We start from the raw sequence: 16932 nt of genomic DNA on the forward strand, positions 1-16932 counted from the left end.
TGCCTACAATCTACTGTCTTCTGGCGTCCCTGTCCTTGTCATGGCATCTAAGACATTTCTATAAACTGAGTTACTTTTTTAATTGGTTCAATGACTTAAGAGTTCTAGTCCTTTCTAAGCTAGGATATAACCCTATGAGGCTTTCCCCTCAATCCTGTCTGTATCTGTGAAGGCCCTTTGAGTGCAGTTTCAACAAACTGATTGTGGACTCTCAGGTTCTGAGTATTTACAAAATCAAGAGGCCTTTAGATGACCTGCCTTTCCAGTGACTTTTGTAGAATATCAAAATACCACTTTCCCTTATTTAAGAACTGGCTTCTTTTCAAGCTTTTTGGGTGTGAGTCAGCCCAGAGGCAAGGGTTGGTGAGTTGGAGGGGGGAGGAGGGGATCTTTTGTTCTCTTCACAGTAAATCACCTCACATACTGTCCCATTTGGGGCACTTTGTCTGACTTAACTTCCTCTCAGCCTCAAGTTCCACTGTTCATGAGCCTCTACTTCAGCCAGACATAACTAATGTACCCCAACCAGTTCTATCCCTGCTTTCTAGCACTATTCTAGTTTCTCCCTAGTTTCCCTCAGCCTGTTTGAATCATGCTTACTTCCTGAGTTCCATCCTTCTTAGCACCAAAATCCACAATCTTAACCTCTTGTTGCCATAATGTTATGATTGTTTATCATTTTTCCCAGAACTGTCTTGTACTTTGGTCTTTTACTTCCAATCAGAGAATAAGTTCCTCAAAGATGACAGAGACTATTTCACTTCTTCTGGCACTTACCATGATACTTTTATTCATTGTGAGTGCCCCCCCAAAAGTTACTTGGTTGTTAAAAAGTAAACCATCTTTACTACTACCTATTCATTGGTCTGTGTGTGTGTGTGAGTGTGTATATCATCACTTGGAATAAATATTAAAAACATCATTTGGAGTAAGGAGCATTTCCCACCCCATGCTCCCAACCCGACATGGACACCCTAGCATATGGACATCATATACAGCATCATGGATGTGGAGATGAGTGTTCAATGGCCTTGTGTTTTTATTTCTTCCCAGATGTGGCTGCTCACCTGTCTACCGCTCCCGTGAAATGGCAGCTCGTGCCTTGGTCCCACTTGTTATGATAGACGAAATTCCTAAAACCATCCAAACTCTGTTGGCCAAACTCCCCAACTGCACTGACCAGTGTTTCCGACAAAATCATATCCACGGGACACTCCTCCAGGTAAGGAAAGTTACTTTGTGTAACTTCCATCAATCACAACAAGAGGAACTTTAGTTTCTTACATTAACAGGTAAAGATTCAGTATATAAGCTTTAATTTTTAAACTTTTTTCCACTGCTGAAAGAACAAATATCCAGGGTGTTCTTTTTTCACCCCAAGCATACAGTGTTACACTGATTTAGTCAGGTCATCTTTTGCACTAAATCCTATGTATGCTTTCCCCTTTGACTTACCTTTTGGCATGACCCAGATAAACTTTTGTCTTCTCCTTCAAGTGTGTCTGAAGAACATTCTGGGCCACTCCCTGTACAGAGTGAAGTTGTGAGCAGTCCTTGACAGAGAATTTAGCCCAAGAGGAGTATACTTATCAGGGCGAGTTTGCCAGCAGCCTGACACTGTATTCCAGAGACCCGTCAAACCCTGCTCTCCTATTTCCTCTGTGCTACAAAAAAGTCTTTAGATTTTGAACATAGATAAATTTACTTTCTACTTTTAACTTTTCTTCTAGAAAAGACAATAGAACAACTGAACAAGACGTCACTTATCGAAACTGTCCTTTTTAAGCTTTTTTTTTTACACAAGGAAAATAAGTAGATTGGGATGAGAAAGGAAATGAAGGAAGAGAGAGGTGGTGAAGGGTAGGAGGGGAGAGAAAGCATGGGAAGACTTCTAACTCTTAACCATAAGCTTGGGGGGCAGGTGGTTTTAGTGAGAAGATCTGCTCTTCACATGGTTGCTGTGACAGGTTGTGGGACAGGGCTGGGGTGGCATTTAATATCAGGTCATGTTTCAGGTTTGTGGGCAGAGTTGAGAGGTGTAGGCAGACTTGAGATCCCAATATATGTTAGAAACTTGAGGTCTATGCTGTCTGACCCAGAAGCAAGCAGTGTGTGGGATGGTTAACAGTAAGGGACTCTGAGCCAGACTGTCTGAGAGTCAGTCTCAAGTCCATCACTCACTACCTGCACATTTCAGAAATGAAGATAATAATAGTGTACGCCTCTTAGGGATTTTGTGATGATTGAATGAATTAATATATAACATGCTTAGAAGAGTGTCTCCTATTTGGGGCCTCCCTGTGGTGCCACAAGGAGTTAAGTCTCAACACTATGAAGCTATCAGCTACCACCACAGCACTGGTTCCATCCCAGTCAGGGAGGTGACCCACATGGCACAGCAGACCTCTCCTGTCTCGCCCACTGCTCAGCCTTAGCAGTGTATTTCAGTCAGTCAGTCTGTTCTGCTCCCCACTCTCTCAGGTGAATCCTCTCACATCTCACACCTCTGTACCCCAACTCTTATATGCATAAATAAATAAATCTTAATTTAAAAAGAAGAGTGTTACTTAGATAATATATATTTTATTGTTATTATTATAGTTTAATGAGCCTGTGTTATAATGGAAACTGATGCTTTTAGTAACTAATTTCTACTTAGTAAGAATGCAAGCTAAACCTATCTTCTGGCCTGTTTTCCTTGGTTGACTTGTATATTCAAAGTATTTATTGAACACCTCCTCTGACTGTGCTAGTCATGGCAGTTACTAAGTCAGCTCCTACCTTGAAGGAACTACAGACAAAAAAAGATAAGAAAATGGGCAATCACAAGGTGGTGTGCTAAGCATGAGGGAGGCCTGAAGAGGGGCCAGTATTGCTTTTAGGGAAGTCAGGAGAAGCTTCCCAGAGAAAGGGGCATCTGAGCAGGAGCAGAAATGTTCCTTCCTCTCACCAGCAAAGGGAGGGTGAGTCTCCATGCAGAGAGAAGAACAAAACTGCAGGTTTTATGGGAACAAAGGTCTAGGTTGGCAGTGTCAGATGGGTCTTAGGACCTCCTTACTTTCTGGAAGTTGTTGAGGATCTCAAAGAGCTTTGGTCTATCAATATTTAATTAGGAACCAAGCCACAAAATCTTAAAACAAAATTCGCAAGCATCCAGACCACCAGTTACTAGAGCGACAGCATCATTATCACAGGCCTTGTCGGCTCCAGCCGTCTCCCCTGTGCACTTTTCAGAGAATAAGAGTAAAAGAGGAAAGTAATATCTTGGTATTATTTTGAAGGTAGTTTAATCTTGCTGACCTCCTAAAGACTGTGGGAGACTTCCCACACCCCCACATACATACTCAGAGGTCTCAGAATAGGCCCTCTCGCTTTTGTTGTATGCATCAAAGGGCTTTGGTATTTTCTTCAGAACAGACTCTTAAGCTCTCATCTCCCTGGGTCCTCACTACATCCCTGTGGGAAAGAGGGGGTCAGAGATTATTATCTTGATTTTAAATATGGGCACTGAGGGCCATCCACACAGGTTCCATCTCTTGATTCTGTCAGCGCTACTGCTGCTTTGAAGGGAAGTTGCTGGCTATAACAATAATGCAAAATGGGTTGTTCCTAGAGTCATGGGTTATGCAGCCCAATTAGAAGGAAGACTCAGATTGTCAAGGGGCTCGGGGTCCAGTCATTATTGAAGACCCTCTCTCGTCTGAGCTTTGTCACAGAGAATTGCCTTGTCGGCTCATTCACCAATTTTCCAAATGGGCCTCCCAACCCAGTTCTCCCCACACACACTACTAGCCAGTCTGGCTGTGTCACACCCATTTCCCCAGGACAAAACATAGTCTTGCTCTGTCTCTGGCTTGCCTTTGTGTATTCTCAAATTTACTTTTTGCTTCATAAAATGGTAAAACTCCATGGGAAGGTAAGAAACCCTGCAACTCTGGGGTGTTTGTGTCTGTTGCTTTTAGTCCTGAATGTTGGGGAGTTGAACACTTTGTTTAAAAAAAAAAAAAACAGCATGTGTGCTGGGTATTGGGTATTGTGTTCATGTTAGTCCAACAAATTCCTGGCTTCACCAAGATCAGTTTATACCCTGGTTGAAAGAAGGAAATCAGGGGCTTGGGAAATTTTTGTCATTTCTATTTTGGTGTCTCATCTGTGTTGTAATAGTTCTTTTTCACCCTGTCGTTCTTTCTGGGAAAGTCTAAGGGGTTAAAACAGGGAGGTTTTGTTTTTTTGTTTTTGTTTTTTTTTTTCCTTTTCCACAGCTTATAGATTCCTTTTCCACATAAAGCTACCTTTGAAATCAGTGAAAGACCTGCACCTGGCCTGGGAAAGAGATGTTAGGGATTGAAAGGAATGATAATCTCCATGGGACTTTCAGAGCCAGCTAAGTAAATATAAAATTGTTATTTTTTCAAAAGCAGGAACTCATTTTGTAATCAGAAAACACATTCTTTCACAGAACATTTTCTTGAATTATACATTTCGACTTCTTTGAAAAATGTTTACATAAATATATCAAACCTCAGAGTGTTTCTATACTATACCTTGAAAACAAGAAATGTGCTGAACTCTGAATTTTCTGCGCCTACTGAAGAAAGTCTCAAATTATAGGACACACATAAAAGAAAGAACATGTGGGTTTTATTTCTTAATCATTTTAAAAACCAGAGCTTCATAATTGCCATGCTGAAGAGGGTGAAAGTAGCGCACATAGAAGAGGCGAGACTATGTGGCAGGGTCACAAGCGCCGGCGGTGAGCGACGTTCAGTCGCAGTGCCGGCCTGATAAGAGCCACGGACATTACCTCATTTGGGAACAACACTGGCAGGGCTGCCGGGTGTTTTAAGTAGAATTAACCGTCTGTTTTTGTTGCCAAAATGCTTCATGTTAGGGACTTCACGTTATTACTAGGTTACTTATCACTCCCAGGCAATGACTGGTGTTCAGAAAGTTCTCTTGTATTGAGAAAGAGTTTGGCCAGCAATCATGAGGAAAAAAATTATCTGATTCTTGGGTTCTTAACTCAGTGTTTTGTTGTTTCATTGTAAAATATACATATACCACTTGAGCTTAAAGTTTGAATTTTGAGGTTTTTTTCAGTTCCTATCTTGGTTATTTTTCTGAAGATATAAACATATGAAGGGTGATTCCTGGTCTTTCTTTGCATTCTTTTATATGTGTAAGGAACTCTACAGCTGAGGTAATTTGGCTTCTGTTAAAGCAGAGAAACCTTTTGCATTTGTCTGAACATTCTAGGCAAAGGTATTCATTTCCCTTTAGTTAATCCCAATAATCACAGTTCTGTGCCTCCTTTTGCTAATATTAATTATTCTCAGTTTTTATCAGCAAAATTAGTTGAACACTTCAACGTTTTTCTCTCTTCCTTCCCCTCCAACTCTTTCCTAAACTTGGGAGTCATGATTTTTGTGTTTTGAGAATTCTGAGCCAAAAAGATTCCACTTTTCTCACTGTGGCGCTGTGCAGTGCCGTATGTTTGGGTTAACATGATATATTACCCAGAGATGGACTTCAGAGAGCCTAGGCTCACGCATTTGGAAAGAGAAGTAAAAGGAACATTCTGAGGACCACATGGATTGTGTATGTGATTTCATGACTACTCTCAGCAACTCCGTAAGTCCGGTAATCAATCTCTCTCTCTCTCTCTCTCTCTCTCTCTCTCTCTCTCTCTCTCTCTCTCTCTCACTGAGGTCAACCTGAGTCTGACACCCCGATATACTCTGGGTTAGGGCTAGAGTCAGGGTCTTTTTGGAAGTGAGAACAGGAGTGCTGGGTTGTGGAGGACAAAAATAGAGGGTGATATTTGCATTATCTTTGTGGGAAAAAAGACTGAGCTAGGAAAAAGAAAAGTTAGGCCATTTTGACTAGTTACTTGTGCAAAGGAATCCCTGTTCATAAAGCAGGGGTTAAGCCAACATTCTCCCCTCTCTGCTATAGAGAGAAACACTGGAAATAAATAGGAAATCAGTAATAGTTAGCCTGTAGTATTAATTCTGTTTGATGTTTCTTAAATTAGGATATGAATATTTCTGGAAAAAATCCTTTTTACTAATATTATTGTACATAAACTTATGATTAAGTATGACTTGCAATTATGATCAATTTCATGCAAGGTGCTGATGTAAATTGGGGCTATAGCAGCCATTATGCCTTGTAGTTTAATTTCAGAGAGTATAGAGCCAGCACCAAATAAGAAGTTGCATTCTTCTCCCAAATAAGAAATTGGTGCCTTAGTGCTGGACTGGAGTGCCCTGGACCCATGTCTTTCATCTCTGATTGCATTTATCATGGTTTCAGCAGGGGACTACAGCTTTCAGGGTTTTATAAGAAGATGGGTACTTCTTGGATTGAGGGGGCCTTCTTAGATTGACGAGGTGCAGGAAACACAGCTTTGCTACAGGTGCTAAAAGAGGACAGACTTGAACAGCACTTTCCAACATTACATCCCACTTTAGAAGAACCAGCCTGCTGGCATGATTCTGGTCTGGGTGAACATGCCCAAGCTCAAAGAGTGTGGGAAAACTACCTTCCTGCTCTCTGTGGCATTGTGTTTCAGACCATGAAAGGCAGTTAGAAACCAAACAAGAACTTGTTTCAGTAGTGACAGGTGAAATCACTGCTAATAGGACTATACTGATTTCTTGGGTATAAGATCAACAGATGTGAAGCCATCAACAGAGAGACTAAAGAGATACTTGGTTTATAGAGTCAGACAACAGAAAAGGGCAGTGATTCTCTTGGAGAACTTAATGCCAGTGTGCTCTGTGCTCAAAATACAAGGTTGTGGAGAAGGCTTCTGCTCGAGGGCATAGTCGGATCCAACTTGGAACCAACCCACATTGGATCCAGCTGTCACCATTCAAGCCTAATCAAAGGTTTGATTTCTCAACGTGTATAACTTGAACTCAGTAGACTAATGTTGCTTTGAAAACAAATATTTTGTAGATTGTTAATATTATATCAGCTTAATTTGAGTGAGAATTGAAAATGGATTTAAAGAAGTTTGAGTTTAATATCACAGTGTTAGCTTTCTGATTCTATAGCAATAGCTAGTTTTTACAGTGTAGTCAAACATTATCCCTAGTGCCACTTACAAAGACCAACTTTCCAACAGTACACTTGAAATACTTTTAACCACTTGAAGCCACAATAGAAATCATATTTAAAAACTCATGTTGTATTTTTTAAATCATTTTTAAGTTTTAGATTATATGCCCATCTTGTGTATAGTTAATAATTAGCTTATTGATTGCATGAGGCCTTAGAGCTTTCAATCATTTTTTTTAAAGATTTACTTATTTATTCATACAGAACTGGGGTATAGGTCAGAGATGCGGAGGGTGAGAGGATTCACCAGAGACAGAGTGGGGAGCAGAACAGGCAGATAGACGAAGTACACTGCTGAGGGGAGCAGCGGGCGAGTCAGGAGAGGTCTGCCTCGCCATGTGGATCACCTCCTAGGCACGTGGGGATCTAACTCATGCGGAAGTGGCTTAAGCTTCTTAGTACAGTGCTTTAATCCGCTGTGCCACCAAGGAGGGCCCTGGTCATATTTTTTAAAGATAGAATTGGTCATTCTTTTCTTTTCCCTTTTTTTGACCCAATGTTAAGAGTTTGCTTTATTGCATGATGTTTGCATTAAAAAATGATTAAGGGCCCTCCCTGGTGGCGCAGTGGGTTAAAGCACTGCACTAAGAAGCTTAAGCCAATTCCGCATGAGTTCAATCCCTGCCTGCTCCGAGGAGATCCACATGGTGCGGCAGACCTCTCCTGACCCGCCCGCTGCTCCCCTCAGCAGTGTACTTCGTCGATCTGCCTGTTCTGCTCCCCACTCTGTTCCTGGTGAATCTTCTCACCACCCCTGCACATCTGGCCTGTACCCCAGTTCTGTATGCACAAATAAATAAATCTTTAGAAAAGAAAAAGAAATATGACCATATAAGATAGTGCTTACACCTGAAGAATTTTAATATATTTTTCATATTTCTGAGGACAAAATTATGAATCATAAAATACAGAACTCAAGCTGTCCAGAAATGGAACATTACTTGGTGGGCCAACCTTAGGTCACCAAGTGGAATCTACCTTGCTGTTGATCATTTTATACAAAGAAATATAATTTCAAAATGGAAAATCAAAAGCATGAAATTATGCTGATGTTGTAAGTAATAGCTAGATTGGTCAGTGTGCTTTTCTCCTCTGAATCGGAGACATAAAGAATCGCCTGTTTCACTCTTCCTTTCTGAGGACTTGTTTTGTGTGAAAAGATAAAAATCTTAAGTTTTTAGGAAAGACCCCAATCCACTAAGGGCGAAAGCAGAACTTCTCCCAGGGCATGGCTGTGGATGTGCCAAATATTTACTGATTCCTTCAACTGCAGGGGATCTGAGTAAAGCCCGGAGACTCCAGGCAGTCACCTGCAGCTGGGTGTAGCATCTGTTTATCCCAGAGTGCCAGAGAAAGATTACTTTTTTGTGTGTGCCTTGACGTGAAAAGGATTGGGAAGCAGTGGGCACTTAAAAAGAAAAAATTAAAGAAAGAACAAAAACCTTGTTAAATCTTACCTTTTGGCAATTTATTCCTTTCTGGATATAAGCCCAGAAAAGTCATTTTTAATTAAAATGCTACTTTTGAAGATGAATTAATCCTCCCTTATAAATATCGAACAGCTTTTGTTTGGTGTGCATTTCTTAGGGAGCTTCCACAGGGTGTGGGAGACATCTTTTAGCTTCCAGGTTCAGAACATTCCTCTAGCGCACGGTCACTGCCACTAGCCAGTGCGCTTCTGCTGTTTTGTAATGATCTAAATGCATAGTTACGTCAGGAATATATAGAACTAGATACTTGTCAGTATGTCCTCGGGCTTTTGTTACTGTTTGGGATTAGAGTGGAGGAAGTGGTTGAAAAGAATCTGTGTGTTTAGGTAGGTATGTTTGTATCTCACACACACACACACACACATATACTCATAAACACACACCAGTTTACTGAGAGAGAGAGCGAGCGTGTGTGTGTGTGTGTGTGTATTGAGCATGTACAAAGGCTCGTCTGTAGTATCACCATAGCACTGATGTGAAAACTGAGGGTGAAAGGGATTATGAGATTTAGCTAAAGTTATACAATGATAAATGGTGAATGTGGAGCTGACATTCGAAGGTCTGTGCACGTAAGCACGATACTACACTGTACTACCTACACTAAGTACACTACTTTCTTGTTGGAGGGAAAGAACATTCCCAAGCAAGATTGACTGCGGTCTTCAATAAATGGGGTAAAATGGAGGTTGACACCATTGATTTATTCGTTCACTCAACAGTTATTGATGAAGCACCAACAACAGGCAAGAACTATTCTAGGTGACTTTAATACATCAGAGAACAAAAGAGACCGATCCTTGCACAGGAGACAGTCAATATAAGAGGCACAACAATAAAAATTTTCTAACTTGCTGTAAGTGTAATAAATAATTTACATAGCTTATAGATGATAATGTCTATGGACAAAAGGAATAGTAGAGCAGGATAAGGAAAACTGAAATTGGTAATCGCAGGGCCGTGTTTGTTTTTTTAATTAAAGTACTATTATTAGTTGAAGCAGTTATGAGGTGTCAGGATAGTCATCTTTGAAAAGATAACCTTTGAACAAATCCCACCAAAACATTAGGAAAAAGTTTTTTTAAATACAGAGTAACCACTTTTCTCCCAAACGCTTGGAGACTGCAGTCTCTGACCAGTGCTGTCTTTAAGCGCAGAGGTGTGCCACCAGAGCCGGACTGTGTGGAGGAACAAGGCCAGGGAGGATGTAATTCCTTTAGAACCTTGATTGCTCTATGAACTGAACCCCCATACTGTATGTTTGAAATATTTCTCCTGCAGAATCAGAGTGGGCTAGTCAGTCTGGACTTTGAGGGACGTATCCATCACGTCACCTTCTCTGCTCTCCAGGAGGTCTTTACCTTAAATGTCAGTACCTGGGCCTTAGAGATTTGGAGGAAATGTAGAGAATGTTCACTTACTCTTTTATTAGCATAACAGTTATTGAGTGACTATGAAGTGCATAACTCTATACCAGGCACCATGCAGAATACAAAGAAAAGTGAATATATAACATGTATTATCCCCTCAAGAAAGAGATTCATGAGCTGCCAAGGAAGAAAAGTCATCCATCCCTTCAACAATTGCACAGAAATATATCACTGTGGTGTGCGCTGGGCAAATGGCTCAGAAAAGTTCTGAGAGACTAACTCAGAGCAGGCTTCCTGGAGACACCAGGTTTTAAGATAAACCTTTACACTCGTTTACTGCTGTTGAGACAATGACTTGGTATGAGTCAAGACACGCGGAAGGCATTTATGTAGATGGTGTTTGCAGAGGACAGGTAAACCAGCAGGTTAGATCCAAGAGTGTGGATGGGATGTGTGACTAGCAAGGTAGATGCAGGTCAGTGTATGAGAGACCCCACGCCAGGCCTTCACAGTGGGGTATGCATTATAGTTAAGTGTGTGAAAGATTATTTTGGAGGTTATTTGTTTTTCCTCTGCCTTCTATTATTTTATATATTATACATAGTATATATAGTATATTAGTAGAGTAGTATTTAATTTCTAACCAATAAGTCGATAGGAACTGGGAGTGTGTGCCGGTCTCCACCTGTCCTTTCCCCACTGCTTGCTAGCTCTGTTATTTTGGGCAAGTCACCTGATGTCAGGGTCTCCACTTCTTCCTCTGTAAGTGAAACTATTTCATAGGTTGGTTGTGAGGGTTGAATGAATTAATGCATGGATAGTGCTTAGCAAGACCTTGCAAAAATAAGTACTAAGTGTTAGCCAGGACTGCTCCTTACTGACACCGCTACCATCACCACCACGCCTCACAGGGGATATGACCCCAAAATGTGAAGCCCACTGGTGTAGCTGCAGAGTGGAAGGAAGCTGTCTTCTATACAACTGAATGTTTATGTTGAAATAGTACAGTACAAAGATTTCCTTGTGAGATGTGTGGGTGCATGAGGTAGAAATAAATTGACTTGCATTCATTTTGACTTTGTGTTAACATGCTTCACAAAGAGGTTCTTCTCATCAGTCAGTTTTCTCTACCTTCCTGTAAATCATAACGATTAGAAGAGCTGAGCTTAGTTCTGATTTTTGAGGGTTGAGTTCCTGCCTATCAGGTTGTTATTCCCTGCACCTGTTTTGTTTTGAATTACATCTCCCTCCCTCAGACCCCATCAGAAACCTGATGAGTCAGGAAAGGAACACTGTCATACTGTCCCAGACAAAGGTGCTTTGACTATTTGAGAGGGGAAATTTAAAGTTCATAAAGTAAAAGGGAGATACAGGATCCTCTGAGACAGATTAATCTAGCATTTTTCCCAGTTCATTTTTCATCTTGGAAGACAGGCTTTCCATCCCCTCAGCCTTCTTGTTTGGGACTTTTATGACTGAAGATAATTCTGGATATACTTTTAAGAGACAGCATAACAAAACAGTGCACTGTGGGCGAAGTAGCAAGCTTCCTTGACTTCCCAGAATTCCTATAAAACATCCCATGGTATGTGGGCCCGAGATGTGATGTGGTTTGTTTGGTCATTCTTCAGTCCATGGAAATAGGCTTGTTTGTTGTTTGTTTTTATCTTATGTTAATCAGATAGACAAAAAGTAATACCTCATGGTTTTTATTGAGGAGGCATTTTTGAGATTATGGAGCATATGTACTTGTTGGACAGCCTGTGGATTTATTTAGAGCACCCAGCATAATTTCAGCTGACTGTTTAAAAGCATGATGGTTGAGTATAGCCAGACAATTTGGCAGCCACCCCAGAGACCTGAAGTAAGATCAGCCCATGAGCCTCAATGAAAATTTAAATAAGTAATAAAACTCTTTTTCTATTTAGACTGTATTATTTTTCATGACATCCTTTTATTTCTCTGTGCTATGTTTCTCCATTCCATCATCTTGTCCTTTCTTGGCAGTTTATCAACCTCTGTGCTATTCACATTTTAGGCCAGGTAATTCTTTGTTTTGGGAACCGTACTGTGCGATAGTATATTTATACAGAATATTTATATATATATATGTATATATGTATGTATATAATGTATACACAGTGTGTATATAATGTATGTACAGTATAGTAGTGTACTATACTGTGTATAGTACATTTGATAGTGTCTCCCTAACAGATGCCTGTTATACCCACTCTCCCATCTGTGGCAACCAAAAATGGCCCCTGGTTGAGAACCTTCATGGTATCTGTGACTCTTTACCATGGTCCTGTGTAGGTAAAGTATGATGTAGCTCTTTATTGTGGCCTGTGAAAGAAATCTTTGTTGTTCCATGATCAAACTGAGGTCCCAGACTATATGAGCTGGGAATAGGAGTAAGGGAATGGGAGGAAACAGAAAGCTCAAAGGAAGCACTTTCCTGAGTTGGAAAAGTGCTATGAACATGTAAGCCAGCTTGCTTTCAAAATCTTGGCTTTTTATGATTTACTTCATGTTCTGTCCTAACCTGCCTCTGATCTATTTGCATAATGTGTAGTTGAGACTTTTTCTGTCTTCTCCAAAGTGAAGGAACATAAAAAATTGCTAGGTTCTGTTTGCCTAGAGGAGTTTTGGAATGTAACACATAATTTGAATTTTCTCACTTTTATTTGAAACACTGATCTATTACTAGTTACAGTTGCTTTCTATTCCATCGATCCTCTGTAGCAGGGGACAAGAAGCTTTATGGATAATTCTCTAGGAACAGAGATTACACTAAACACTGAATTCAGGGCATCAACATTTTGGGTTAAAACATAAAGCTTTTTCCTGATCCCAAAGTAGGGTCCCCAGAAAGATAAATGAGGTCAAGATGCTAAAAAGACAAAGTAGAGATAGTAATTATATTAATTTTTAAAGACTCTTAAATATTTGTTATGCCTCAAATATGTAAGTGTTTAAAGAGCAAATGATAAATCTGTGGTTTAGCTGTCAATTACAATATGTAAAAGTGGCCTTTTTTTATTATAATAGTTTATTTTTACATCATTTTGTGCCTTTTCCATCTCAGTTGTAATCCCTGTGGGCTTCCCATCACCAAATCACTGGTGTGCCATCACCATAGTCCCGTGCACTCCCCTCCACCCCCTATTTTTGATCCCATTCCCCACTCCACCCCCGTAAATACCTCTAGTATATAGTTGTTCATTATTATTCTCCCCCCACCCCCACCCCATGGTCCTTTATGCTCCTGCATAAAGTGAAGCCATCTGGTATTTTTCTTTTTCTTTCTGGTTTATTTTATTAAGCATAATCCCTTCCAGCTCCATCCATGTAGCTGCAAAGGGCATGTATTTTTTTGATGGCTGAGTAATATTCCACTGTGTATGTGTACCACATCTTTATAAAAAGTAATCTTTAAAGCTCATCCTTAATATTTCTTTTAGAAATTGTCAAGTAATTTGTGTATATGATTTCCTTTGTCTCTTTAGAAGGATATTAAAATAAAATTCTGTATTCTGCTTTTGTTAAAGGCACATATTTGAAAGAATAAGCAAATTAAATCTTGATTTGTTCTTGTTACTATCAATAATAAGCACTCTCTGTGCCTTTTCTTTTTATCAAAAGAGATGATAAGTTGATACTTAAAGTAAAAGTTTGCACTTAGGACTGTTTTGGTAAATCTGTTGTTTGTTTGTTTTTTAAGATTTATTTAAATTGATTTATTATTATTAATTAATTTATGCATATAAGAGCTAGGGTGTAGGCCAGAGGTGTGAGGAGGTGAGAGGATTCACCAGAGACAGAGTGGGAACAGCACAGGCAGATTGATTAAAACACACTGCTGAAGGGAGCAGCAGGTGAGACGGGAGGTCTGTGGCACCATATGGGGCAACTCCCTGTCCCAGGATTGAACTGGTGTGCTGCTGAGCATAGCTTCATAGTGTTGAGACTTAACTAGCCCTTGTGCCACCAGGGAGGTCCTGTTTTGGTAAATCTTTTTTTGCTCTAACTTGGGTATAGTTAATTTATCAGTCATTCTACTAAATCAGTTACAGATTTTAACATGAATATAAAGAATTAGTACGAACGTAGATCCAAGCTTCTGATAGTCTTTGGTACAAGCATATAGCACTGGTGGACTCTTCTTCACTTTCACTAAAATACCCATTCAGTTGGGGCACTGTTTAGTTTCTGCTGCTGCTGCAGTACACATACATCAGCATCTATCTTCCAAGTATGGTATGGTTTTGCAGCACTCCCTTCTGCAAATGAATTCTACCAAAATCATCAACAGAGTTGTTCCTGTCTAATTGATATGAAAAAGGTAGCTCATTTGTCTCACATAAGTGCCTTTATTGGGCCCTCCTTGGTGGCACAACCGGTTAGAATGCAGACTGCAACCTAGCCACAGCCATCTCAGTATAAGCTTGATCCCCAGCCCCAGAGGTGATCCACATGGCATGGCAGACCTCTCCTGCCTCGCCCGCTCCCCTCAGCACTGTACTTCGTCTTCGTTGATCTGCCTTCTCTTCTCCCCACTCTGTCTCTGGTGAATCCTCTCACCGCCCCTGCACCTCTGGCCTGTACCCCACTTTTATATGCATAAATAAATAAATATTTAAATAAAAATAAATGCCTTTATTTTTTCAGCTTTATTGAAATATAATTGATGTATTACATTGTGTAAGTTTACCGTGTCATAACTTGGTATATTTATATGTTGAAATGGTTAAACGTTAAGATGAACATATCTGTCACCTCACTCTTAATTACTTTTTTTTCCTTTGTGGTGAAAATTTTTAAGCTCTATTCTCTTTGCAGCATACAAATGTTTAATACATATTGTTAACTATAGTCAGCATATTCTATTGTAAGTGAGAATATGCAGTATTTGTCTTTTTCTGTTAATTATCTCACTGAGACCTCAGGATCCATTCATGATGTCACAACTGGAAGGAATTCGTTAGTTCTTTTTCTTTTTTTTTTCAATATTTATTTACTTATGGATACAGAATTGGGGTACAGGCCAGAGGTGTAAGGGTGAGAGGCGGACTGTGGAGCAGAACAGGCAGATGTATTGAAATACACTGCTCTGGAAAGCAGCTGGAGAGGCAGGTCAGGAGAGGTCTGCCACGCCATGTGAGTCACCTCCCTGGCCAGGATCGAACTCGTGCTGCAGTGGCTTCATAGTGCTGTGCTTTAATCCTCTGTGCCACAAGGGAGGGCCCTCCTTTCTTTTCTTATAGCTGGATAATATTCCATTGTATATGTAAAACACATTCTCTTCACTCATTCAAGAAGTGATAGACACTTAGGTTTTCTTGTCTTGGCTATTGTGTAAATACGCTTCAGTGAATATGGGGCTGCAAATCATCTCTTTGAGACCATGATTTATATACCCAGAAGTGGATTTTCTTAATCATATGGTTGTTGTAAATTTTTTGAGGAATATCTACATTATATTGTTTTCCATAATTACTGAGCCAATTTACATTCCTACCAGCAATGTAGAAAGGCTTTTTTCTCCACATCCATACCAGCACTTGTTGCTTCTTGTCTTTTTTGATAATTGCCATTCCAACAAGTGTGAGGTGATATCTCATTGTGGTTTTGATTTAAATTTCCCTGATATTTGGTGATGTTGAGCACCCTTTTATGTACCTATTAGCTATTTGACTATCTTTGAAAAACATCCATGCAGGTTCTTCACCCATTTTAAATTGGATTACTGTTTTGTTTTATTTTTGCTATTGAATTGTTTGAGTTCTTTATATATTTTTTACGTTAACCCCTTTTACTGTACATGTGTTTTGTATGTATTTTCTTTTATTACATATTTCTTTTATTTCATTTTGTCACCATTTTCTTTGTTGAGACAAAACTTTTTAACCTGATTTATTCTCACTTGTGTTTTTTCTTTTTAACCTTTGTTGCTTATGCTTTTAGTCATATCTATAAAGTCATTTCAAAAGCCAGCATCAAGGAGCTTTTCCCCTGTGTTTTCTTCTAGGAGTTTTATGGTTTTAGGTACTTAAGTCTTTACTCTATTTAGAGTTAATTCTTTTGAGTGGTATAAGATAGGAATCCATTTTCATTCTTTTATACGAGTATCCTTTTTCCCACCAATCTTTATTAAATAGACTGTCTTTTCTTCATAAATATTCTTGGCTTCCTTGTCAAATGATGGTTGGCCATGTAATGATTGGGTTTAGTTCTGGGGCTATGGATGTTCAATGTGGATTTTAGAATTTCCTTTTATGTAAAAAAAAATGGAATCTTGATAGGGATTGTATTGAATCTGTGAATGACTTTGGGCAGTATGAATATTTTGACACTATTCTTCTAACCTGCGAATACAGATAATTTTTCATTTGGCTTCTTCAATTTCTTATATCAGTGTCTTACAGCTTTCGGTATAGAGATCTTTCATCTCCTTGGTTAAATTTATTTCTAAGTGTTTTAATTTTTCAATATACTGTATGGAATTATTTTGTTTCTTTTTCAAATCATTTATTAGTGGGTAGACAATGGTTTTTGCAACTGCTGAATTTGCTTATTAGTGCTATAATGAAATTTTGGAATTTCTGTATATATGATCATGTCTCCTGCAAATGGGCGATTTTATTTCTTTTGTTCCTCAATTCAGATGTCTTTTATCCCTTGTTTTTCTTGTGTATTGCTCTGATTAGGATTTCTAATATGTTCTTTTGGAGTGGTAAGAGTGGGCACCCTTATCTTCCTCACTTGGTCTTAGAGGAAAATATTTCAATTTGTATATCTTGAGCTATTATTACATTTCAAGAATGTATCCTGTTTGATTGTAGTGTATATCTTTTTTTTTTTAAGATTTATTTATTCATACAGAACTGGGGTACAGGCCAGAGATGCGGAGGGTGAGAGGATTCACCAGAGACAGACTGGGGAGCAGA

At 39.4% G+C, this 16932-nt stretch overlaps 1 protein-coding gene across 4 annotated transcripts in view; it reads left to right on the forward strand.

Moving 5' to 3' along the window:
* The window catches only part of THADA (thyroid adenoma associated), a 288533-nt gene that overhangs the window by 151718 nt on the left and 119883 nt on the right, over nucleotides 1–16932 (forward strand). For all 4 annotated transcript variants that reach the window (XR_001145643.1, XM_012727581.1, XM_012727584.1 and 1 more), the window contains exon 29: nucleotides 1054–1222. Coding sequence is in view for 3 of the 4 variants with exons in the window: in XM_012727581.1 (XP_012583035.1) it covers nucleotides 1054–1222 (169 nt within the window). In the remaining variant the exon portion in view is untranslated. The remainder of the gene's footprint in view (nucleotides 1–1053; nucleotides 1223–16932) is intronic.

The sequence above is a fragment of the Condylura cristata genome, unplaced genomic scaffold, assembly GCF_000260355.1.
Source record: "Condylura cristata isolate star-nosed mole 26May11 unplaced genomic scaffold, ConCri1.0 scaffold00020, whole genome shotgun sequence".
Lineage (NCBI taxonomy): Eukaryota > Metazoa > Chordata > Mammalia > Eulipotyphla > Talpidae > Condylura > Condylura cristata.